The 25770-nt window shown below is 23.5% G+C and overlaps 4 protein-coding genes across 4 annotated transcripts; 2 read left to right on the top strand and 2 right to left on the bottom strand.

Annotated features, from left to right (window-relative positions):
* Positions 1-16: 16 nt before the first annotated feature.
* Positions 17-17063, bottom strand: Bma-abt-4 (Uncharacterized protein; the record flags this gene model as incomplete). The annotated part of the gene is made up of 34 exons (XM_043077532.1): positions 17-26; positions 379-566; positions 822-934; positions 1304-1496; positions 2080-2264; positions 2716-2940; positions 4013-4166; positions 4239-4355; positions 4666-4839; positions 5044-5144; positions 5250-5331; positions 5692-5794; positions 6345-6508; positions 6889-7016; positions 7551-7636; positions 7746-7844; positions 8272-8443; positions 8639-8768; positions 8973-9053; positions 9478-9627; positions 10149-10303; positions 10549-10666; positions 11076-11270; positions 11578-11759; positions 12328-12507; positions 12757-12973; positions 13424-13570; positions 13856-13950; positions 14301-14501; positions 14856-14933; positions 15407-15533; positions 16150-16323; positions 16564-16674; positions 16911-17063. The coding sequence occupies 34 exons, from the start codon at positions 17061-17063 to the stop codon at positions 17-19; spliced, it is 4788 nt and encodes a 1595-aa protein (XP_042933466.1).
* A 1255-nt stretch (positions 17064-18318) lies between these two features.
* On the top strand, positions 18319-19191 carry Bm10036 (Uncharacterized protein; the record flags this gene model as incomplete). The annotated part of the gene is made up of 3 exons (XM_043077531.1): positions 18319-18432; positions 18726-18851; positions 19033-19191. The coding sequence occupies 3 exons, from the start codon at positions 18319-18321 to the stop codon at positions 19189-19191; spliced, it is 399 nt and encodes a 132-aa protein (XP_042933465.1).
* Positions 19192-20332: 1141 nt separating this feature from the next.
* Bm2783 (putative 13.5 kDa protein C45G9.7 in chromosome III, putative) lies at positions 20333-21281 on the top strand (the record flags this gene model as incomplete). Its single annotated transcript, XM_001896694.2, has 4 exons — positions 20333-20431; positions 20643-20720; positions 20831-20908; positions 21174-21281. The coding sequence occupies 4 exons, from the start codon at positions 20333-20335 to the stop codon at positions 21279-21281; spliced, it is 363 nt and encodes a 120-aa protein (XP_001896729.1).
* Positions 21282-22145: 864 nt separating this feature from the next.
* Positions 22146-25044, bottom strand: Bma-rom-1 (Rhomboid family protein; the record flags this gene model as incomplete). Its single annotated transcript, XM_001896693.1, has 9 exons — positions 22146-22334; positions 22713-22901; positions 23192-23292; positions 23561-23673; positions 23793-23950; positions 24234-24395; positions 24501-24593; positions 24692-24769; positions 24994-25044. The coding sequence occupies 9 exons, from the start codon at positions 25042-25044 to the stop codon at positions 22146-22148; spliced, it is 1134 nt and encodes a 377-aa protein (XP_001896728.1).
* Between the last annotated feature and the right edge of the window lie 726 nt (positions 25045-25770).

Below are 25770 nucleotides of genomic sequence, written 5' to 3'. Positions count from 1 at the left end.
ACACTTTAAAAATTATTCAAATTATCCTAAAATGTATGCTAATTCAGTACCTCCGATTATGCATAATTTAATTTCAGCATCAGAATATAGAAGTTATTAATTTTTCTTTTTGAAGTTAATAAATTTACTTATTGTACATTTCGTTTATTTTCTATTATTCGTAGTCAAGTCGAATTGTAGGAAATTACAAAAATTTTGCATAAACCATTAAGAAATTGTAAATTGTACAATAAAGTTGAATAAAGTTAAGATTATTACGATATAATAAGGATATGATAATGATGATAAGAGAAAAGGATATGATAGTACTAATTAAAGATTATATTGAATGATACTTAAAATTTTATTATAACTAAGAAAGTGATAAGTAAAACTAACCTGTATGTTTTAATTAAATTATTTTTGTATTTGTTAAGTGCGACAGCATCAATCATTGTATCAGTAATTCGCATGATGTCACATTCTTTGACACCACGCAATCGTGCAAACATCTGTAACGTTTCTTGGCCAGTCATTTCACCAATAAGTGCATCAAATTGTGGACAGTATCCAATGTGATCATATGCCTTTAAAAAAAAAAAAAAAAAAGAAAAGAAGGAAAAATTACAATTAAAAATAATTTTATTTATTTTTTTGTGAGAAAAAAAAAAATTTTATAACTGAAAGATAATTTTATTTCTTTGTAAGAAAACAATGAAAAGATTAAACTTAAATTAAATGATGTATTTCAGAATTTAATAATGAGGAAATAAATAATTTAATACATATTTTACTTTCATATAATTTATTATTTAGTATAAAAAATAAATAATAATTCAAACTTTTCTCCATTCAGTTTGAATATTAAAACCATAAATATATGCATCACCAGCACAACTTTTACTTTCACCAGTTAACATCTGAAATGTTGTCGTCTTACCAGCTCCATTTATACCTGAAAATAAAATTTTCTTTTTTTTTTTTTTTGAAGTATCAAACATTTAATTGAATTGAATTTAATTAATATTCATATCAAAGTAGTAAGTCTTATACAAAAAATATTATATATATCAAATATTTATGCTTTTAATATTCAAAATGAATGGAGAAAAGTTTGAATTATTTTTTATTTTTTTATTTTTTAGATAGAAAGAAAGAATAAATATATATATAAAATATAAAATTTCATTCAAAATTACACACTTCATATCAATATTGATTTATTTGAATAAATACTTTCAATGTTTATTAATACTATTAATTTAATATTTTAATTTGAAAACTTTATTTGAAAAAAAATAAATAAAATTTATACAATGCAAACCTAACAAGCCGAAGCATTCTCCTTTTGCAACATGAAAATTAATTTTATTAACAGCGTTCACATTTCCATACCATTTTTCAAGATTACGTACGATCACTGACGCATCATTATTTTTCATTTCACGTATTTTTTCTCTTTCCATCATAACATCCATATCTTCATTACACGTTTGAAAAATTTCCGTATTAGCTATCTGTTAAAAAAAAAAAAAAAAAAAAACAAACAAACAAAAAATTGAAAAAAATTTGAAGAAAATAACTTATTTATCATTTATTTATTTCAAGAAAAAAATTCTAAATTTTCATTATAATTTAAAAAATGCATTAATAATGAAATTATTGTAATTGAAAAGAAAGAAAAATTAAATGAAATTATACAAATTTCTTCACAATAATTTTGTCATTTTTAAATATAAAATATTTCGTACCTAAATTTTTTATTTATTAATTTACTAATAAACGTTTAGGGATTTTATCACTTCTTTAGTACGACAGAAAATCATTAATTGAGAAAAAACAAATCGATTCCATTCATAATTTATTTCGATCCTTTTATTTTATTTCATTTTTTTTTTTTTTTTTTGAAGAAAAATAAAATATAATTAAGTATGCGAGATATTTATTAACTTGAAAAAAAACAAAGATAAAAAAAAAATTCAAAATTTTGTAGTATTAAAAAAAAGAAAGATTAATTAAAAGAAAATCATATTATATTATAAGCAAATAATATACTTTCCTGATTTTTAATTACAATTAGTAAGGTAATTAACCACTAACCTTATTAGTAATACTTATTTTACCATCTCTGTTCAACAACAATCGTTTAATAATTCCAATAAAATTAATTTCAGATGCAGCAATGGCAAGCCAAAAAATGATTGAATGAAGAATTAAAAAAACAATCATTAATGCCATTCCCATTTTACCCGTACTTATCAACATATTATCAACATAAAGTCGTTCTAAAAAAAAAAAATTGCAAATTTTTTAGTCTCAAAAATATTATAAAATAATTAATTAATTGGAAATTTATATTTAAAAACAAAAATAAAGTTAACTCTTGCAGATCATTACTATATTATTGTTTGTTTAATCATTAATTAGTGCTATAATCTCCAAATAATCTCTGTCAAAATAGCATAAATAAATTTTTGATAATCACTATATCATAGTTTTATCATTTAATCTTTTCTTTTTTATAATTTGAAGATTTATTTAAATAATGCCATCTCATTAATCATTATGTAGGCCTTACCAACATAACCACACAAATAAATTAATTAATTAATATCGTTTAATTTTCCACTCCATAAATCCTTCATTCCTTCTTTCCTTTTCTTTTTCTAAATTTTTAATCCATCGTAAATTAATATAATTATAAAATTATTATTTGGAAAAGAAAAAAAAATTAACCATCGCTATTACCACAACATTCCTTTGCAATCTTACGAATTTCATCAATTGAGCAATCCACTATTTTGCATGCTGCATGCGTATGCTCGTTTGTGTAAGCTTTCGAAAAGCACAGACTTAAATTATAAGTGGGAAATAATAATGACAAAATGATTGAAAGTGTATTCGCCGTATCTTTGCTACTTGCTTTTTCAACAATCGAAACAGCAACCGCACCGATCATACCTGTTTGAGAGATTGATAAGATAAGGAAATGAAATTAAGTACAGAAAATTAAAAGAAATCATTCATATTTGATGTGATAAACACTACTTAAATAAATAACGATGCTAATATGAACGACTGATAACAGATAGTCATTGCTAATATGAACGATTGATAACAGGTAATCATTGCTAATGTGAACGATTGATAACAGGTAATCATTGCTAATATGAACGATTGATAACAGATAATCATTGCTAATGTGAACGATTGATAACAGATAATCATTGCTAATATGAACGATTGATAACAGATAATCATTGCTAATATGAAGGATTGATAACAGATAATCATTGCTAATGTGAACGATTGATAACAGATAATCATTGCTAATATGAAGGATTGATAACAGATAATCATTGCTAATGTGAACGATTGATAACAGGTAATCATTGCTAATATGAACGATTGATAACAGATAATCATTGCTAATATGAACGATTGATAACAGATAATCATTGCTAATATGAAGGATTGATAACAGATAATCATTGCTAATGTGAACGATTGATAACAGGTAATCATTGCTAATGTGAACGATTGATAACAGATAATCATTGCTAATATGAACGATTGATAACAGATAATCATTGCTAATATGAAGGATTGATAACAGATAATCATTGCTAATGTGAACGATTGATAACAGATAATCATTGCTAATATGAACGACTGATAACAGATAGTCATTGCTAATATGAAGGATTGATAACAGGTAATCATTGCTAATGTGAACGATTGATAACAGGTAATCATTGCTAATGTGAACGATTGATAACAGGTAATCATTGCTAATGTGACAAGCATTACTACTACTAAATAATCATTTGATACCGCTAAAAAAAGTTTTCTAATTGCTTTGAATATTTTTCGATCAATGATTAATTGATAAAATCAATCGATAATTATAAAGAGAAATTTTAAATTAGATAAGACAATTTAAATTATACATTTTTAAAAGGAAAATGATAAATTACTAAAAATGAATAATTTCACTAAAATTGATAATTTTTTCAAAGAAATAAACAAAAACCTGTGACAAAATTATAAACACATATGGTAGCATTGCCATTTGTTGGTGACTTGAACATCGTTGAACACCAATAAATAAATGGTAATTCAGCCCAGGCATATAGTAACATAATCACATATACTGTTAGTGTCACCGTACTGCGAGTTGTAAATTCCTAAATGTTTGAAAAATATTTCTAAAAAATTGAATTAATATTAAAATATGAAATTGAACTAATTTAACTAACTTTTATATCAGCTATAAAAAAGACAGCAATGCAAAGTGTTGCAGGTATGAGAAAAACTGTGATATCCCATAGAAATGCTGTCAACCAATATGTCCAATGTCGTAATCCATACATTATCTATAAAAAAAATAATTAAATTCTTTTTTTTTTTTTTTTTTTGTGATAAATTCAGAAATTAATATCAATTGCTGATTTTTTTTTTTTTTTTTTTTTTTTTTAGCAAATTGTTCTAAGCTGAAAATATAATATTGAATTAGACAATAATTTTAAATAAAATTATTTGGAATTGTTTAGTATGTTTAGAAATAAAGGAATAAATAATATCAAATAAATTAATTTTCATTACTTTCTCCTATTCTTATCACAGCAAATGTTTATTCCTGAAAATATTTCATTTTTTGTGAATTTCAAGAAATTAATGCAATACCTGCATGTGCTTGGATTTCGTGGTTCTCTCATAAATGATAAAGTTGATAAAACTTGCAACCACGGCGCTTAGTGACATAATAGCTGCAAAACCGATTGTCAACGCTGCTTGATTGATGACATCTTGACTTTTGAGTGTATCTGTAGCTGCTGGAGGTAATGGATGATTGCTGACCTGTTTAAAAAAACAAAATATAATAGTAATTAATTTTTCCTGCAATTTCTAATTCGTAATGAAATTAGTTTTAAATCATTTTATTGAATAAAAAATTTTGGACTAAAATAAAATATTTATTTTAATTATAATTGAATTTATTTCATCGGACATATTAAAATTGTCAATTAATTAGAAAAAAAAAAAAAGAAAAGAAAAATTTACCTGTATGGAGATATTACGTTGAATACTTTTACTTAAAATTGCTATATCAGCGAGATTAACTGCTAATGGCGGAGAATGTAATGCATAATTATTAAACATTGCTGAAAAGGAAAAAAAAAATTTTTTTTTTTTGAATTATTTTATAAATTCATTAATTTCATTAATTATAAAATAATAATTAAAGTAAACAATAAATTATAACTTACCGATGAACCAATCGTGAGCAAATAAATTGTTATAATAATTATATGCAACTGGATTATGTAAGCCAAAGCCACGATCTTTTTGCTATTAATTAATGTGACATAATTAATTTGAATAATTAATACGATAAATTAATAGAGGACAAGAAATTCTATCTAATATTATCGCTTTTTTATCTTTTTTTTTTTTAAAAAATGAATTTAAGACGAAAATAAAGAAAATTACTGTATTGGTAGTGAATCTATTTTAAACATTAATATATGTTTGAATTCAAATAAATTTGACTTAGAATAAATCATTATCAGTTTAATTCCTGAAATTTAAATGGAAAAAAAAAAGTTCATTGATAATTAATCTATTCACTGAAAAAAAAGATTCATAGATAATCATTTAATCAGTAATTTAATTTGTTAATAATTATATAATATTTGAATTGCAAATTACTTGATCCAAACTTTCAATCAATTCTTTGTTGATATCATCAGTGATAGTTAATTGAAACGGATATTTATGCATAACATTTAGAGCGGCTGCTTCTTGTATTACTCTAAAATTTCCATTTTCTTTACAATTTATTCATTTATTCATTTTTTTTTTTTTTTGAAAAAAATTAAAATTAGGTTAAGCTATAGTAACAATAGGGAAGTATATGCTTGAATATTATTGATAGAATGATTAATTGATAAGATTCAAGGTTATTAACTTTTTTAAAATTTAAAATCTATTGCAAAATATATACATAATTTTTTTTTTTTTTTTTTTTATTAATAATAAGTAATCATATTGATTTTTTTTATTAATAATAAGTAATATATTTTTTTTATTAATAATAAGTAATCATACAAAATATATATATACATAATTTTTTTTTTTTATTAATAATAAGTAATCATATTGATTTTATTAATAATAAGTAATCATATTGATCGTATTTATTAATATTTATATATGCATGTTTAGTATGTACATTTGCTAAATTATTTAATTATTTAATTTAAAAATCTATGGCTTATAATATTAGCTAATACTAATTAATACACAATGCTATTATATGTTTAATTAATTAATTAAATGACAACAATAAATGTTAATATTACTCGGAAAGATTTCGTTGAAAATACGCTGCTTTTATATTTCTAACGTTGATGTTAGCGTCAGTTGCGCCACTATAATATGGTTGAAAATTAATGGGAAGCTTAGGTTGCTCTTTTGGTACTGGTATCATCATACAGGCCTCCATGATAAGTAACATACAAATAGCCTATAAATTAGGTTTTATTGTTTTAGAGAAATGAATATTTTTCATTTTTAAATTTGGAAAACGAAAAACAGTTTACATTTTTATCAATAATTATCAATAATTAAAATTTTTTAATAATTAAAATTTTCAATTTTATAAAATCATGATTAAAGAATATGAATATAAAATTTGGAGTATAAGTTATGTTTATAAAATTTATAAAATCATAATTATAGAATACGACAATCCTTGTCTGTTTACAAATAAAAATTAAAAAAAAAAAAAAAAAAAAAAAAAAGAATTTTATGTTATCATTAAAAGAAATTTTAATATAATTTAAACTTATAATATTTAATTCGAAATATATGAAGTATTTTGTTAAAATTACTGTTAAATTTTACGGGAAACAATAATTCAAGTAGGAAAAATGTTCGTTTCCGGAAGAAATATGCAAAACGTTTGTGAAACATTGCGCGAAAATGCTGTCGATAATATGAATAACCTTGTAAATGAGTTTCATATTTGAGCTCTAAAACAAATATTACTAATTGTTTAGTTTTTTTTTTTTCTTTTTTAAATTAGTAATAAATCATTGAGTGAAACATTTTTGTGATAAATTTAATTGAATGTGATAAATTACAACTGATAATCAATATTAGCTAAGAAATAAACATACATCTAATTGTTATATCATTATAATTATAATATTTTACAGTGAAATTTTAGTATTACTTTTTAAAATTACACAAAATTCATTTTTGATTTTTTATTAAAGAAAAAAATTGAAAATATTAATAAAAATATAAGTGAAAATTTTATATTCAAATTGATACCGGAAACTTCAAAGTGATTTTTAAAAAAACATAAAAAAGAAATATGATATTTTACAAAAAAAAAAAATTGAAAATATTAGTAAAAATATAAGTAAAAATTTTAAATTCAAATTGGTATCGGAAACTTCAAAGTGACTGTTAAAAATATACATAAAGTACGATATTTTATAAATAAATTATTGAAAACATTAGTAAAAATCTAAGTGGAAATTTCAAATTCAAATTTGTACCTGAAACATCAAAGTGATGTTTTTTATCTTCCGGAATATCGCTGTCTTGTACAGATAGCAATTTTTCGGCAGCACGTTGACATACCCTAAAAATGTCGCATGAACAAAAAAAAAAAATTTTAAATTAAAATCCTTTAAATTAAAATGAATTAAGTTTTTTTGCAATAAATTATTTCAACTAATAAATGAAATTACCTCAAAAAAACTTCTTCCATTGTAGCCACCGATACACCAAATGTACTAATTTCAAGTAAATTTGTATTTTCTTCTAATTGTTGAAACAAATTTGGAAAGCTATAAAAATATTAAATTTTTATTTTTATCATTTGATATTAAAAAGAAAAATTGCTAAATTTGAAATCAATTCTAGTACTGTATGAATTTCATGTTATATAAATTAAATACTTTTAATGTAAAAAAAATAATAATAATAATTACAAATGTAATCTAATAAAATTTCATTGCACTGAAAGACATTTAATTAACAAAGACAATAAAGTAGCAATAATTCTTTTTAAACTAATTTTTTTATGATACTTTAATGAAAAATTCTAATCAATTTAAGCATTAATTATAAAAGAATAATAAAAATTACAATAAAAATTTGGATTAAAGTGAATATTAATTAAATTAATTCATATTATTTTTTCATTTAAATTTTATTATTTAATTTAAAAAAGAAAAAAAAAGCTAAACAAATGAATGAATTGTAAAAATTTACATATATCGTTGATCTGCTGGCAACAAAAATGTCACTTCAAGACCATTTGATGAATGAATGATTACATCGGGAATAAATTCTCGAAGTAATGCTAATGTTTTCAAAACTATTTTAGCATGTTCATCGACTTTTTTATTTTCATTGTATAATATTGTTAATCGATATTCACCAGCTGAATGTCTTTTTTTTTTTTTTTTTTGAAATTCAATTATTAATTTTATTTTTAAATTATCATTCAGAAAAAAAATTTTTTTTTTTCTACAAAAATTTATTTGACTAATTTTATAATTAATAAAAGAAAGTATTATTATATTTAATTTATGAATTTGAAAAAAAAAAATATTGAGAAAAATAGAAAAAAAATTACCAAATTTTTTTTTTAAAAATAATCCTGAACCAATGCATTGCAATTCACCATAAGCAATTATTATTATTCGATCACCTAAAATATCCGCTTCATCCATATAATGTGTTGTAAGTAGTATTGTACGCCTCTTCTATAATTAAAAATAAGAAAAAATTATTAATTTAAAATTATTTGAATAATTTTTGAAAATTTTAAAAAAAATATAAAAATTTTTATTGTTAGTGTAGAAAAAAAAGTAAAAATCATATCTAGTATTCAATACATTTTAAAATATAATTAATATATTTGAAAAGTTTATTTTTATTTAGTTTTTCAATGAGAAAAAATTTCAAACTTTTTCATCCTGAAGTAATGACCAAGTTTCACGGCGTGAATCCGGATCCATTCCGGAAGTTGGCTCATCTAACAAGATAACCTAATAATGTTAAAGAAATAAGAATGAATGTTACTTTTGGAGAGCAGAGAATTTATTCTAATATCATTATGAAATGCAATTTTAGTACTTAATTATTTCAGATTTAATAATTTTAAATTCGCTTCATATCTCTTAAATTAAAACTTTTTATAGGTTTATTTTAACCTAAAATTTAAATAATTATTTCTTTTCATCATCCAAGATATATTGTTTACATATTCTTGTTATCGCCATTTTATGATTAATGAAAAAAAAAAAAAAAAATCAAATTAATAAAATCGTTATTTTTTGAACTTTGAAAGTGCTTCAATTTTGAACTTTTACTTTGAACTTCAAAAGTGCTTTAAATTTACTTTCTTTGGACTTTGAAAGTGCGTTAAACTTATTTGCTTTTGAACATTGAAAGTGCTTTAAGTTTATTGACCTCAGAACAACCAATAAGCGCAATTGCCAATGACAATTTACGCTTTTGGCCACCAGATAGATAATGTCCATAAACATTTGCTTTATGATCAATCTTTAGTCTTTTCAAAATGTCATTTGCTTCTTTCATTTGCCAACAACGTCCTTTCAACTGCAATTCACAATAAATTTACAAATAACATTCATTAATTGCTAATCTTTTCATACTAATTTTCAATTAATTTATGCACTTAACTTTTAAGTATTTAAATAAAAACTAAGTGAAAATTAATTTCTTTTTCCTATAAATGTGTCATTTTTTCATTTCAAAACAAAACAAAAAAGAAAAATATTAAATGTAATCAATCTCAACGATAATTAAGGATTCTATTTGTTAAGTAAGTATAAATTAAAGTTTTTTTTTTTTCAACTTGTTTCATAAAAAAATTTATTTCGTGAAAATTGCTTAAAGAAAAAAAAAAAAAAAAAAACTCATCCAAATCATTTTGTTTTTTTTTCAATTAAATTAACTTACTGCTAAAGTTATTTCAATATTTTAGTACCTTTGTCATCATTATCAAATATTAGTAAAATGATTCCATATAATAATCAATATTGATAATAAAATAATCATTATCATATCATTATCAAATATTGATAAAATAATTTCTACAATTTTACATTGAAAAATACCTTGCAAAAGAATTGCAGATGTTCCATAACCGTTAAACAATCAAAAATAATATTATATTGTGGACAAAATCCAAGTCGAGTTTGAATTTCTGATAGTTCTTTGCGAATATCATAGCCTTCAATATAAGCGGTACCACTACTTGGCTGTCGTACACCTAAATTAATGAATTTTTTTTTTAAAAAAAAAAAAAAAAAAAGTTAATTTAAAATATTTCAATTGTATAAATTATTTTGATTGATTCATTTCTAAAAATTTGTTCAAAGAGAAAAAATATGCCAAATTTTTGATACATTTAAAAAAATTTAATTTGTGTATAATTTTAAAAAATAATTTTTCAAAATTTTCAAAAAATATTTGCTTAAAATGTAATATTAAATTTTGTTAATAATATTAATTTACCTGTAAGAATTGAAAATATAGTACTTTTACCGGCACCATTTTGTCCCAGTAAAACTGTTATTTGGCCAGAATAAATTTTTGTATACAAATGATTCACAGCTTTTGTTTTCTTTTTTGTCTACAATTCAATTTATTGTAATTTAAAAATAATTCGTTAATTTAAATTAACAAATAAAGATTAAAAAATTAGAATAAGAAAAGCAATTAATTAGATTAAATTCAACTTAATTTTATCCAATAACTTATAATTAAATTTGAAAAATTTAATGGATAGAAAAAAATTGATAGCTTAAACAATAAAGCAATGAAATGATTAATTAAAAGTTAGAAAAAAAAAATTCTCAAAATTAGTTCATTTTTGAATTCTTCAATTTGTGTTTTTTTTTTTTTTATTTTTTACAATTTTCTGTTATTTTTTGAAACTTTTTAAGTTTGCTATAATTGCGCCTAGAACGATTCAGTTTAAAAATTCAAAATGAATTAATCAGTTTGGGCGCAATTATATAAAAAGCCTAGTAAAAACTTACAAAATTACAATAAAGTAATCGTTGTAAAAATGGTTTTTCATAAGTTTTGCACAAATCGATAATTTCCACAGCAGCACGCAAAGTTTTTGGTGCAATTTCAATAAATGACGAATCAACGTTTGGTGAATCATTGAAGTTAGTTTGAATATTTGTATTCAAATTTTCAATTTTATTCTTTCCGAACCAATAAGATCGCTGTATAACAATTAATCCGTTAAATTATTTTCATAAAATTAGGCTAACTTAATTTCCAATGCAAATATAAAATAAGTTGCAAAAAAATTGGACCATATGAGAATGTTAATTTTTGCTACTTTTGTCTCCTGCACTAGTTTGTATTTTAGGATGAAGTAAAACTTTAAAAGATAATAATGTAACCACAAATCTATTATCAGTAAATGATTAGGTCTTATCAATAGGTAGAAATGATACCTATCAAGCATTATTAAAGGGTGGCTAAAATTTGTTTATAATAGTTTTAAAGTAATGAGAAAGTATTCACTTGCAAGAAGAAATACGGTTTCTGTGGTACTCCATCAAAACCAGGATTTACCGCTTCAACATACCAAGTTATGATAGCAAAGATAGTAGCATCAATGATAAGCATTACAAGGAAATGGCCTAATGTTAGAGGTTCATCTGGTGTTGGATTGACAAATAACTGAGACCATGATGCTCCCGAACCTAATTGAAAAGGAAAATTTATGAAAATTTTAAAATGATAAATTAAGTATATTCCTTCAAATTAGTGTAAAGAAGTATCATTTGCAAATTGATGTATAATTATTCTTAAATTTCTATATAATAAATTTCACGTCATTTGTAAATTGTTATAGGTTAATCGTGAGAGAAAAAAGTTTAACTTTAACATTTAAATTAATATTTTTAAAATTTCATTTTGTCATGTAAAATTGATTAGTAATATATTATTTGTCTGTCACAATTTTGAATAATTAACAAATAAGTAATCACTTCAATAGATTAATGTATTTTTCATTAACAATATAACGAATAGTTTTGCTTCGACAAATTATTAAAATAAAATGAAATTTTATTAAAATTCAATGTGTGCAAGAAATACAAAGTGGAAAATGTTTAATTTATTATCATTAATTAATGAATACTTTAAAAAGAATAGCAATAAACAATTCTCAATTAATTAATTTATGTTTGCTAGGAAAAAATTTATGATTAATTAATCTAATAATTAATTTCTTATTATCAAGAATTTAAAAAAAAAAGAAGAACAAACCGAGTGTTTCATGTTGACACATAAAACCTAATGCATAGGTAAGAGCAATATCTGGATTTAATGCATTTAGTAAACGAATAGAAGGTGAGAAAGGTGAAATTAAATCTTTAATATTAAAGAGTAAATGCCATCCATACAATACAACCCATATAAATGGTATAATTTGCATTGCAGCAGCACCTAATTATTATTAATTAATTAATTAATTGTTAAATTGTTGGAAAAAAATTAAATTTAGAAGTGTTATAAAAATTTTATATTAAAAAAAAAAAAAAAAAAACGTGAAACATTCAGTGAAATATTTATAAACATTTTTAAAAAAAATGATTAAATTTTAACTTTTTCTTTTTTTTCTGAAATTTTATTGTTTTCTGAAAAACAAAATTTTTAATAGGTTATTTTTTAAATAAATAAAAAAAAACGGTTTACCGGAATGAAGAAAAGCTGAAGCAGCGAATGCCACGTATATTACGTTAAAAGCGTAAAGCATGAATAGGACAAATGCTATAGTAGGATCACTTTTTGGTGTAACAACGTAGTAAAGTGCGGATAAGATAATCACATTTATTGATAATTTGATAAGATTACTTATAAAATGGGAAAGCCATAGAATCCATTGTGATAAGCCCATCACTTTCATATAAGACTGTAAAAATGATAATTTAATGAAAAACAAAAAATTTTCCTTTTTTTTTTTTGTTGATCTATCTTAACTCTAAATTAATATGTATGACAATAATTTTAATATATTTCAGCTTCTCATTAAAATATAAAAGTTAATTAAATTTAATTTGGGTTTGAAAAGTACCTGAAAATAACTTACGCTAATGAAAGATCCTAAAATCAAATTAGCTACAATTATCAATGCATAATGGAATGTCTGTTTTTGTCATTTTACATTTATAATTAAATTTAATTTTAGGATATTCTTTCAATTTATATTTACTTTTTAATAAATTGACAGTTTAATAATTGCAAATTTATGCTTAATTTAACAATAATAATTATAATTATGGATGTTAGATTTTGTCCTTTTTTATTTGCAAATTACTAGAATTAATTCTAATTTTAATTTTAATTAAAAAAAAAAAAGAACCTTCATTTGAGTTTCTTTCTCAGTTACAATTGTTCGTGTAATATAAACAACATTAATTAGGAAGGAAAATACGACAACAGTTGATAAGAAGTAGACGCCAAGTTCAATGATAACATTTTTATAAGATGGATAAGGGAAGCGTTGAAGCTAAAAAGAGCAGTGAATAATTTTAAAATTTAATTTAAAAAAATTTTAAATAATAAAAGTTTGAATTAAATTTGAAAATTATTGCAAATCATAATTGCAATTATTGAAATTGAATGTAAATGAAATAAATTTAGAATATTATTTATCAAAAATTTGATAAGAAAAATTTTTGAAAATTTTAAAATGAAATAATTATTTTTCATAAAAAAATTTTTTTCATGAATTTATAATGTGAGTTTAATAATTATAATAATTAATGATATAATTAAAAATTTAATAAATTACCATTAAGATAGAATTATTGGTTGCATTTGATAAATATTGCTGAATTGCAACATCAATTGCTTTTTGTAATGTTAAAAAACCTTCTTGCCAATAACCTAAAACTTTTTTAAATGATTAATGATTATACTAATATTTTGTGATTGTTTGCATTTTTGTTGTCAATTATGCATAATTTTTTTTTTAATATATAAACAATTATTATTAAATTTTAAAAAAAAAATTCAAAAAAGTTTAATAATCATTAAAAAAAAAAAAAAAAAAAAAAACTTTAGAAAGTTAAACGAATTTTTATAAAATTGAAGTCGATGAGTTGCTACTACTGTATTACTCATATGAAAGTAATTAATTAAATATTATAATTTCTACCATAATTCATAGTTTTTAATTACTTAATTATTTACAATAATTATTTTGCAATAATTTGCATGAATAAAAATTTATTCACCAGGATTTCCACCACTTGGATTGAATTTATGCAATGGTCCAATACGAATTGGTACAGCGAATTTAATTTCAGTATTCCATGGTAATAAAGTACTTAATAATGGCTGATAGCGACGTTTGGTATTTGATAATCGAATTGAATAACTAATTGTATCAGTTGAATTGACAGAATTAGCAAAATTTTCATCAAAAACAATACCACCTGTTTTAAATTTTATGTTTAATTTACTGATTAACTTTTTCAAATGACAAAAGTTTTAGATTTTTGCTTAAAAAATTTTTAAACTTTCAAATGAATTACTTTTAATCAATAAAAATTAGTATAATCTTGATCATTAAATTTTTTTTTTTTTTTAAATTCAAAAAATATCAATAAATTTGAAATGTAAACATTAGTAATTTATAAATTTTAGGTGAAACAAAAGTTTATTTAAAATTAAATTGAAAAGATATGTTAAATATTGAAAGAAAAAGAAGAAAGAAAATCTTTTTTTTAAATATGAAATAAAAAATTTAGATGAATACGGTAATTTGTTAATGATTGAAATGATTGTACCAATGATCGGATTGTTGCATCGTACTTCTGACAATGAACTCATAATATACTTTACCAATTCTTCCTCATTTTTTTTAGCTATAAATTTAGAAAAGAAATTCAAAACAAAAAATAAATTAATTAATTAATTAATTTTTTATTAGATATGACTAATGTAAAAAATGTTGAAGACAAAGAGAAAGAGAAAAAAAGAGTAAATGAAACAAAAAATCAAATTTATGTTATTAATTTCAATTTCATGTTTTACTTTTAGAATTCAAGTTTTTAACACTAAATTTTTATAAAATTAATCATTAAATCATTTTATTTCATCTATTTGCTAAATATCCATCTATTAATTTGGTAAATTGTCTAATTTTAATTAATTAATAAAAGAGAATCAAAATAATTTTTCAATTTATTTATCTCAATAAATGAAATTAATTTAACAACAAAAACTGTTTTTACTTTTTTTTTTAAAAAAAAAACTTCCAAGAATAACACACAAATGAAATATTAGAAATGAATCTTACAAATAGAATTTCTAATTTAAAAATATTTTTAAAAGTTACGTGTAAGTTTTGTTGTAGAAGATATTTTAATCATCATATTTGGATCAATTTTTTTCATGATATCAAGCTCTCCAAATAATACATCATTTTCTAATTGTTCAACTATATTCGAAGTGGTATATCGTTCCTGCACCAGGAATTAATTCAATTTAATAATATAATAAATTTTTTTCTTCCTTCTTTTTTTAACAGAAAAAAAAGCCAAAATGATTTTATCACTAAATACAGCTCATCCAAAATGATTTTATCACTAAATACAGCTCATCCAAAATGATTTTATCACTAAATACAGCTCATCCAAAATGATTTTATCACTAAATACAGCTCATCCAAAATGATTTTATCACTAAATACAGCTCATCCAAAATGATTTTATCACTAAATACAGCTCATCCAAAATGATTTTATCACTAAATACAGCTCATCCAATATGATTTTATCACTAAATGCAGCTCATCCAAAATGATTTTATCACTAAATACAGTTCATCCAAAATGATTTTATCACTAAATACAGTTCATCCAAAATGATTTTATCACTAAATACAGCTCATCCAAAATGATTTTATCACTAAATACAGCTCATCTAAAGTGATTTTATCACTAAATATAGCTTATCATTAAAGATCTTATCACCAAATATAGCCATTTATAATTAATAGCAAATGGAATTTATTCAATGATTTGTTAAACAGAAATAATTTCTCATCCAATTGAATATGATAAAAAATAAAACATTCTAACCTGAATAATTTGCATAATTTCATCAATCGCAGGATTAGTTGGTGTGTAAACAATTTCCAAATCAATATTTGCTAGAATATTACTATCATTTGACTGTCTTGTTATATTCAAAAATATACAATCATCATTAATTGTTTTACCACTTATTATATATTGTGTATCAACAATAGTATCCTGAAATTTTTTTTTTTTTAAATTTTTTTTTTAAAAAAAAAAGAAAGAAATTTAATTAATAAAGCATTTCAAAAATTTCATTTGGAAATTTCCTTTTTGAATTTCCTTTTTGTTTTGCGCTTGTTTTTCGTTTTTTTTTCTTTCATATTTCTTTAATTTTATTAATTATATTAAGCATTAAAAGATATTACATTGTTTATTTTAAGATAAATTTAAAATTATTATTGTAATCAAGCTTACAACAAATATTTGTGAGAAATCAGGTGGTATAATTAAATCAATAATTGATCCCTGAATTATCCATGGTTTATATGTTGTTGATGGATGTGAAAGTTCATATTTATGTCGTAGCTAAAAAAAAAATATTTCGTCGATCAAAATTATTAATTATGATGATAAAATGAATGAGTCATCATAACAATGGAAATTATGCATGAATGACTTTAATTAATTGACAATTTATAAAAAAAAAAAAAAATTGAAATTGATGAAAAATTTCAAAAAAATTCATTTACAACTTTGTTATTTAATTTTTGTTTGTCGTAAAATAAAAAATTTATGAAAAAGAATAAAATTGCAAAACTAACCGCAATCATTAAGCCAAATGTAATACCAATTAATAATAGTGGAACAATAAATTCTAATGTAGTAAATATTGGCGATCGAATTTGTTGAAGGAAATTTTTCCACATCAGTAATTTTAATTGAGACATTCGTCCATTAACTTTTTTAAGCGTCATTTAATTAGTCCAATATTAGTTAAGTTAGCAAAAATTTAATCTTTTCCTTAAAAACAAAAAGAGCAAAAATAGAATGTAAATTTTTAAAATTTTTTTTTTTTCAAAGTTCAAAAGTATAAAAAACAATCTATCGCTTAAATTTCATTTTGTTCTTTTTTAGTCCTTTCCTTTGCTTGCTTTCTTTTAAATTAAAATTAATTTTGATTATAACAAAAAAAAAAAAAAACAATAATGACAATGTATGGACAGCAGCTTATACTAATTAATTCGCATTCTTTTCAAATTTAACAAAATTTAGTATTTAGAAATAATTAACAATAGTTTCTTCCTTTTTTTTTTCACAGCATTTCAAAATATTTAACTAAAATCAAAAAACAAAAAAAAAAAAAAAAAATTATTGCATCTCGCCGATTCGATAGCATTTAACTGTTAAACTGATAACTATAGATGATATTTCTGTCTAGAAAAGAAAAAAAAAAGAAAATGAAAGAAAGGAATGAAAGTAATGGATCGTTAATTTTGATTCAACAATAATAAAATGCAATGAATAATATATCACATAAAAATTTTATCAGTATGTGAATGATTATCACTGATTAAAAAAATTTTTTTCTTTTTTTTTTTCGTTTTTTTGAAAAGATTACAAAACGAAAAGATGATTTGTTAGCTTGTATTAATGTTATCTGTAAAATTTGAACTATACCCACTCTCCATCCCAAAAAAAAAAAAAAAAAAGGGAAAAATAAATAAAAAAATACTTCCTTATTATCTTTATAATGCAAAATAAAAGAATTTAATTATAAACTAAATTAGCAATTAAAAAGTTTTAAAAATTTTCTGCAATAATTTAAACGATTAGTCCTATATAAAATGAAATATGCTATTAAAAAATAATAAGAATATAAGTGAAAAAATTCTACTAAAAATAAATTATTTATAAAAAAGAAAAAAAAGATGAAATATAATTTTAATGCTATAATTTGTTCATTTTAGTATGTAAAATGAAAAAGTAAAAAGAAAAGAAAAAGTGATGTAAGCATATTAAATGAGTCAAATTAACTCTCTCAGCAATAATAAAATATGCAAATTTTACACATAATAATTTTAATTTATATTGATTATTTTTGAAATTAATTTACATTTACATTCTGTAATTTATAAATATTCTGTCAGGTTTTTTTGCATTTTTTTCATCGCTTTTTTCATCATTTTTTTCCTTCCGTTTTTTTTTTTTTTTTTTTTTTTATTGCTGAAAATGTTAGATGGAATAATTGTACGAGCTCAGATTATTGCGGTAATTGCAAATATGATATTATCTACAATTGCAATTATAGTTATTCTTATAACGATAAGAATAATTCGAAAAGAAGTTAGACATTTTACTAGTTTTTAATTCAATGTTTAAAATTTGTCTGAAAAGATATTTGAATTGTAAAATAATTATCAAAAAGTTTTTCTAATTCAAGTACCGATTTAATAAAATTTAACATAATTCAAAATAATGTAATTTGAAGTTTCATTTTTAATAAATTATTAAATTTAAATAACAAAAAAAAACAAGGAAAAGAAAAGAAAAAGAGAACTAATATTGTAATTTTCTTTTAATCACTAAAATGTTCTAAATTATATTTTTATGATATTTAATTAAAATTAATATTTTAGGGTATCACAGAGCTAAATAATGTCGCAAAAATTTTACCCACAGCTTTAGATAGCATTAGCTATTGTGAAATTTCCGCTCCTATTGTAGCAACAATTGCTAATTGTATGAAAATACCATTAAATGAGGTAATATTTCAAAAATATTTCAGATAAAATGGATGAACAATTTTTGAAAAATAATAAATGTATTTATATTTGCCATCAATCTATCTATTTAATCATTTAGTTTTTCTTCTTTTTGTTTTTCTTTTGTTATTTTTAAAAATGAAAAAAAAAAAAAAAAAACAAAATAAAATAAAATTTTTAGATTGTGAAAGAATATAAAGAAGGTAGCATTAAACGACGATATATCGCTTTGGAAATATTTCATAGTGATTCGCTTACATGGAAATTACTATGGAAATTTCCATCAAAATTTATCAATTATGGATATATCGGTGAAGAGCTTATTGTTAAAGCAAATTAATTTTGATTGACAATAAAACAACAAATTTATTCATTTAGCAAAATTTATTTTAAACAAATTATTGTTATTCTCGCAAATATTCTTTCACACAATAAAAATTGTCTAAGCTTTTTTAATAATCAATTAAACTTGCATAATTCGACGAAAAAAAAAAAAAAGAGACTTACGTGTAAACGTGTGAACTTTTCGTTAACTTAAAAATATCACTATCATTTCACGCATTACTGAAAATGAGATAAGACGAGATACTGTATCGCCAGAAGAGAAATGGGAAACGATGGTAGATAAAATATAGGGTTGCTGTGAGAGACGACCAGACATTGTGTCATTATGGCAAATGTTGTTGAAGTTTGTAAACTGATACGCGGATAGATCATATAATGATGTGTTAACTAGTGATTGAGAGTGATAGGAAATGGTATAACTGATGGGGAGATATTAGAGAGATATGCGTTGTGAAGATATTAGAGAATGTATAGATGTGGTATAGAAATTGAGAAGGCGTAAAATATAAGTGATTGTTAGTAATGAAAGTTTGAATGTAATGAAATTTATTTTATTGTTAATTGAGTAAATGATAAGTATTTGGATAAAGAATAGAGTAGTTCTTATGACATACAGTCAATCTTATCATATTTATCAGTAGCTCTAAGTGAGAAGAGGAAAAGATATGATAATATTATGAATCATCGAATGTGACCTTCACATTATATTGACGATATTCTCAAATGCATGGGTGAATGTTTCAAGTTACGTATTGATTGATTTATTATGATGTAAACTGATAATTATGTGTCATCATTATCATCATCATCATCATCCTCACTATTATTATCATAATCAATAGAGATGAACGCTACTGATTGTCATGTTTATAGACTAAAACTTCATACTGTATGATTGTTTACTGATATTTTAAGCTGTTTGTTGACATAGTTATTGATTATTCCATTGAGAAATATTTGAAAGTTTTGTTGAAGTACTATTTTAATCAGTTATGAAGTTTTAAAAAAAAAGAGAAATGATAACATTCAATTGTAAACTGTATAATGCATATGAAAGTTAAAAGTAATGATTAACGTTCATTATCTTGAATATAAAATGAATCTATGATATGATTATTATATAGGTAAATGATAAGATGAGCGCATATGGACATGTAGCTGGCTTACCAATTGAATGCTTAAGTATTGCTGTAGAGCTTCATAAGGAACAATTTGTGGATGAGAATGGACAACAGGTCAGTTACTTAAATTCTTACTTTCTGTAATTATAATTTGTAGTGCTAATTTTTTTTACTCTCACAATTTATATAGTTTACTTATTCTTTGAAAAAAATTTTTTTCTTTTCACAAATTAAATGAATAAATGAAATTCCTGCCAGATTATATCAAAGATAAACGATTTTTGATTCTGATTTGAACTTCAATTATGCACATTTGCGCTTTTAGGTTCTTCGTGTAGGTTTTAAAATTGGTGGCGGTATCGATCAGGATCCAAGCCGAGCACATTATCCATATCCAGATAGTGTAACTATCTTCAGCACTTACTTGTTATTATAGTTTAATGAAAATTTGCATTCATTTTTCATGTCATATAAAAGTGTTAATTTATTATTAAAATTGTTATTCTTTTGTAGGGAATTTACATCACGCAAATTGAGCCTGATTCACCAGCAGAACGTGCTGGACTTCGTCAACATGACAAAATACTTAGAGTAAGTACTTTTTAATAATATATATCGGCATTAATTGAAATATTCTGATATTCTAATAAATTATTCATCTTAATTATACAGATCACTGCCTTCATTATTACCATTGCATATCATAACTCGAACTGTCAACAAAATTTCTTAATGTTATTTATCAAATATTATTCATTTGTAAACTAACAATTTCATATTGAAATGTAAAAATGTACTCTTCACTACTAGCTATTACAATCTTTATGAATGTACTACGTGTTACTACGTGTTTTAGGTAAATGGTAACGATTTTACAATGGTAACTCACGAAAAAGCTGTAAAATATATTAAGAAATATCCAGTGCTTCATATGCTTGTTGCTAGAAAAGATGTTTCTGGTTGAATTTTATAAGGAATACAATCACAGTAGTTTTTCTTTTTCAGTTCTTCAATTGGAATTTATGGTTCCCATTAAGTCTAAAGTCTGTTATGCTTCATCTTTATTTTAAGCTTCCTTCAGAATTTCACTCCCTTCATCAGTTCAGAAAAAATATTTAAACAGTGACTGCTAGGATGACAGTTGAAAGACGAAATAAAAAATTATTCGAAAAAGAACCAGATAATGGACAAATAGTTACTACTATTTCAAACAATAAATAGTTATGTTTACAGATTGAACTTTCTCAAAAAAAATAAAATGAAATAAATTAAAAGTCAGCATGTGGCGTTAAAACATTCCAATTATTGGAATGTTTTAATAGCGCTGTCTGACTTTTAATCTATGCAGAAATATTTCGCTATTCTTTATATACTAACATTCCTTCTAAATTTCTTACTTTCATTTGTTAAAATAGATGAGGACAATTTATTCCATAGCGCTATTTTTATTTGTTTAAGAAAACAAACTGTTCGTGCACACGTTTTATCACTTTCTGATTTTTCGATTGGCTGGTCATTAGTTGGTCATCATTATTTGCCAAACAAATAATATATGTTTGTTGGAATGAATTTTTTAAGTAGATTCTTCACTGCCTATCTTTCAGTTTTCTTTTCCACTAGTATGAAAAATGCGATAAAGATAAGATACGTTCAAAAACTTCACACAAGCATTCTACCGGTGCAGATAAGATTATCAGAAATTCGCTAATACTTATATGCCTTTTATATATTATAGTAGCATAATGATCTTTCATTGTATATATATATATATATATATATATATATATATATATATATATATCATTACTGTTATCTCGTGTCTCGTTTATCAGTAATCCTTAAAATCTGTATAAAAGTCATCACTGTCGAGTAAATTTGGTTCATTTTTGCAGTGTATTGTATCCCAAATTGGTTTCGAAAACGGACTCACAAAAATAACCATTGCTGTTAGTAACAAAAAGATAGTACCAAATAATATAAGTGACACGGTCATAAGTATTCGCTCCCAGTATAAGACCTGAATAAAAAAAAGATTAGCGGCAGCAAGTTGTACTTGTCCAGATAGATCTATTATATTATATATTTGGTTTAATTAGGTTAAAATGTTAAAAGCAGTAGAGGTAAAGGGATAAATTATTTGTCATTTATTTAGCACTTATATTATTTTACAGAAAAAAAATAGAATATTAACTTTTTAAATGCTGTCTTCTCTACCTTTCTATAATAAATGTATCTGAACAAACCGATGTACAAATTAAATTATAAGCATAAATATGAAGAAGGAAAGATGCTATGATAAAGACATTAAATCAAAATATAGTCATCTGTAATATGGGATAAATCAATTTTGTTTACAACATTTAAATTATTGTTCTTATAAAACTATGCCATTTACCTTAAGATTATGTAAAATGACGACACCCATAAGTACACCAGTAACAACGCCAGCAATATGAGCAGTGTACGATACGCGATCGCATTCATTCACTTGAAAACGACGATAAACAGTCGATGCTGTATCAGTAAAAACGTATGCAGAAATGATAAATAGTCTAACCAACCGAAATGGCATTTCGGCCCAATTCTGTAATCAAATTAACTGAAGAATTTCTAATATACTTTGAAAGTGAATGTCCTTAGGAATAGCTAGGATTTTCTGCTCGCTTTACCTGATGTCACAACATACATTTCTACGACATGAGATATAAATAATATCAAATACAAGCTAAATTATTAGTCTTATATTTACAACTCTTCTGACTCTTCTGACTTACTTTTCGCAGCTAGATTTCCATTAAAAAAAAAAGAAAAAAAAAAAAACTTGTGAAATTTCTTAAAATAAAGATCGCAGAAATAAGTAAGAAAAGAACTTACGACTATAACATTTGAAAGATGAGCACCCAGTAAAGCATAAACACCAGCAGAACAACCAACCAAATATACGGATGGGTCAAGTGCATATTGCAATAGTGCCCCTATATTATTAAAATTAATTTAATGAAAACATATTCGATTTAAAAATAAATCAAAGACAATTAAGTCCACTGTAGAATGCATTTAAAAGAAGCTGTGAAAAGGAAAAACACCCATCAGATTCACTTACTGGTCTTATAAAATTAAGCCACTAATACCAAATTTTTGAAATACCAACAGCTTAATTAGCAATTGAATTAAACGTAATAATTCGACGAATGCGTATATATGGTCAAATCACTTAGAGGACACTGAATCGATGAGCTTTACCTAAGCAAACAGCCAACAAATAGATAATTGCTATCCGCCACATTTTATGGACCAGTTCCAGTGGTACACCAATTACTAATTGGAAAATAACATTAGGTAATAGATGAAGAATCCTGAAATCAACATTTTTGTGGACATTAGAATTTGATGACTGAAGAAATTTGAACCTCGTTTTCAGAATCACTGTTTCTTTATTTACATCAACATTACTAAATTAAAGTAAAATTGAAACCCTTGATGCATAAATTGGTAGCTAAAGAATCGCCAAGCCTGATAACGAAGAGATGGTGCAAATAAAAATGGTCCAATTGTTCCATCAACCCAACAACCAGCGCAATAAGTAAAAGGATTCTCTTGTCGTCCATACATATAATATACAAAGGTAGATACCTGCAATCTTCACCATAACAAGAAAAAAACCTTTTGCAGGAAATAACAATATAGTAGCTATTTTGTATATTAAATGTAACACTTTTCAAAAGTTTACCGGTGTCGCATTTCAGTACATTTTTAACTAAACACTGACAACTGTCAGTTTGAAAAACTTTAAGTATCATCATTTTCTTGCACCCACCCACACTGTTTCGTCCTTAGTATTTTCATTCACTTATAAGCTAGCTTTGAATGAATTATTCCTCCCAGAAATAGGTCTTTCTAATGATAAAATTATTACCTGTAAAATCGAGATACATAATACAAATATTGGTGGAGGCATGCAATTGTATTCATCAATATAAGTATGCACAATCGGTCGATCAGTCTTGGCAATAATTGTATCAGCTACCGAATACATTAATACTTTTAGTTTTTTCTTCTGTGCATCTGCTGATGTTACCTGTTTTTTCACATAATATACATACATTATTTCAAACTTTACCCTATTCTTGAGATCTACTCTTGAGTTTTTTCTTTCTAATGCCAATTATAAGGAAGAACAAACCAACTGTGAGAATTCACTGAAATCAAGAACATTATCGCGATTTCTATCAGCTTCTTTTAGAAGTAGACGAATTTGTTGGCCAGTTAACTCAATCTGTGGAAAAGATAATAGTGATTTTATAAGATTGCTTTCATATCTTAGATGCTTCATTTATAATAACTGAAGCACCTAACATATAACAATAGACTCACTTGATTTCTATTAAAGTTATCGTTTAACAAATGATGAATCTCGTTCAGCGATATCATTCCATCACCATCACTGTCAAGCTGTAATCAATAAATAAATTATTTGTTCTGTCCATTTTATGATTGACCACAACTTTCACACAAAAAATTTTTTTCGTAAAGTTAACAGTATTTAAAAGAAAAAAAACTTCATTTTAAAAAATATGAAGAAGCTTCTATTTCGCAAATTTGCCTAATTCTCATCAAAAAATCTCATTCAAATAATTAACAGGAAACATTAAAATAAAGTAAAAAAAGTCACAAACCTTATCAAATTCTTGTGCAATAACTTCTTGCGCTGATCGTTTATTGGCCATTTGAATGTAACATAAGTATGCAGTGTTGATAAAACTTATAATAATAATGATAATAATAACAGCAAAATAATAATAATAATATTATTATTATTATTATTACTATTAATAATGATAATAATAGTGATAGTAAAGATAGAACGAGCAATGCTTCGTTGTTGTACACATAATAAATAATGAGGAAAAGTGTTGAAGAGAAGTGACAAAAGCAAGTTTTTTCGTTTTCCTTCTTTTGCTGTGTCTTTCTTTAGCTTAGTGACAAGTGACAAGAATAACTTCATATTAACTTTATCAGTCGAGAAAAATGCACACAGAAAGAGAAAGAGAAATGAGAATTAAGAGAGAAACAAAGAGGAGAGAAAGAGAGGGAGAGAGAGAAAAAAAAAGAAAGAGAAATAATTGCAGTTATGTATACTCTTTAGCTTACTTCATGCTTTATCCCATATCAATTTGTCATTCTATCGTCTCTGCTATTTGTCGCATCCTTCCATATTCTACAACTGTCATTGTTTCATCGTCCTTACTCTTCTCATCATGGAATCAATGAGTGTTAAGTAAATTCATTCATCCATCCATCCATCACACAATGCCATTTTCAGCATTCTCTCACCAATACAATGCCTAAGTAATTGCAAAAATAAATACGAAGCAAATATTACGTAAACATAAACGTAAATAAGCGTTTTGCGTTAATTAAATGGAATTATACAAATGCAATTATACAATTAA

This window comes from Brugia malayi (assembly GCF_000002995.4).
Source record: "Brugia malayi strain FR3 genome assembly, contig: Bm_v4_Chr1_scaffold_001, whole genome shotgun sequence".
Taxonomy (NCBI): domain Eukaryota; kingdom Metazoa; phylum Nematoda; class Chromadorea; order Rhabditida; family Onchocercidae; genus Brugia; species Brugia malayi.
Note: the sequence above shows the minus strand (reverse complement) of the source record. Positions and strands in the feature narration are given on the sequence as shown.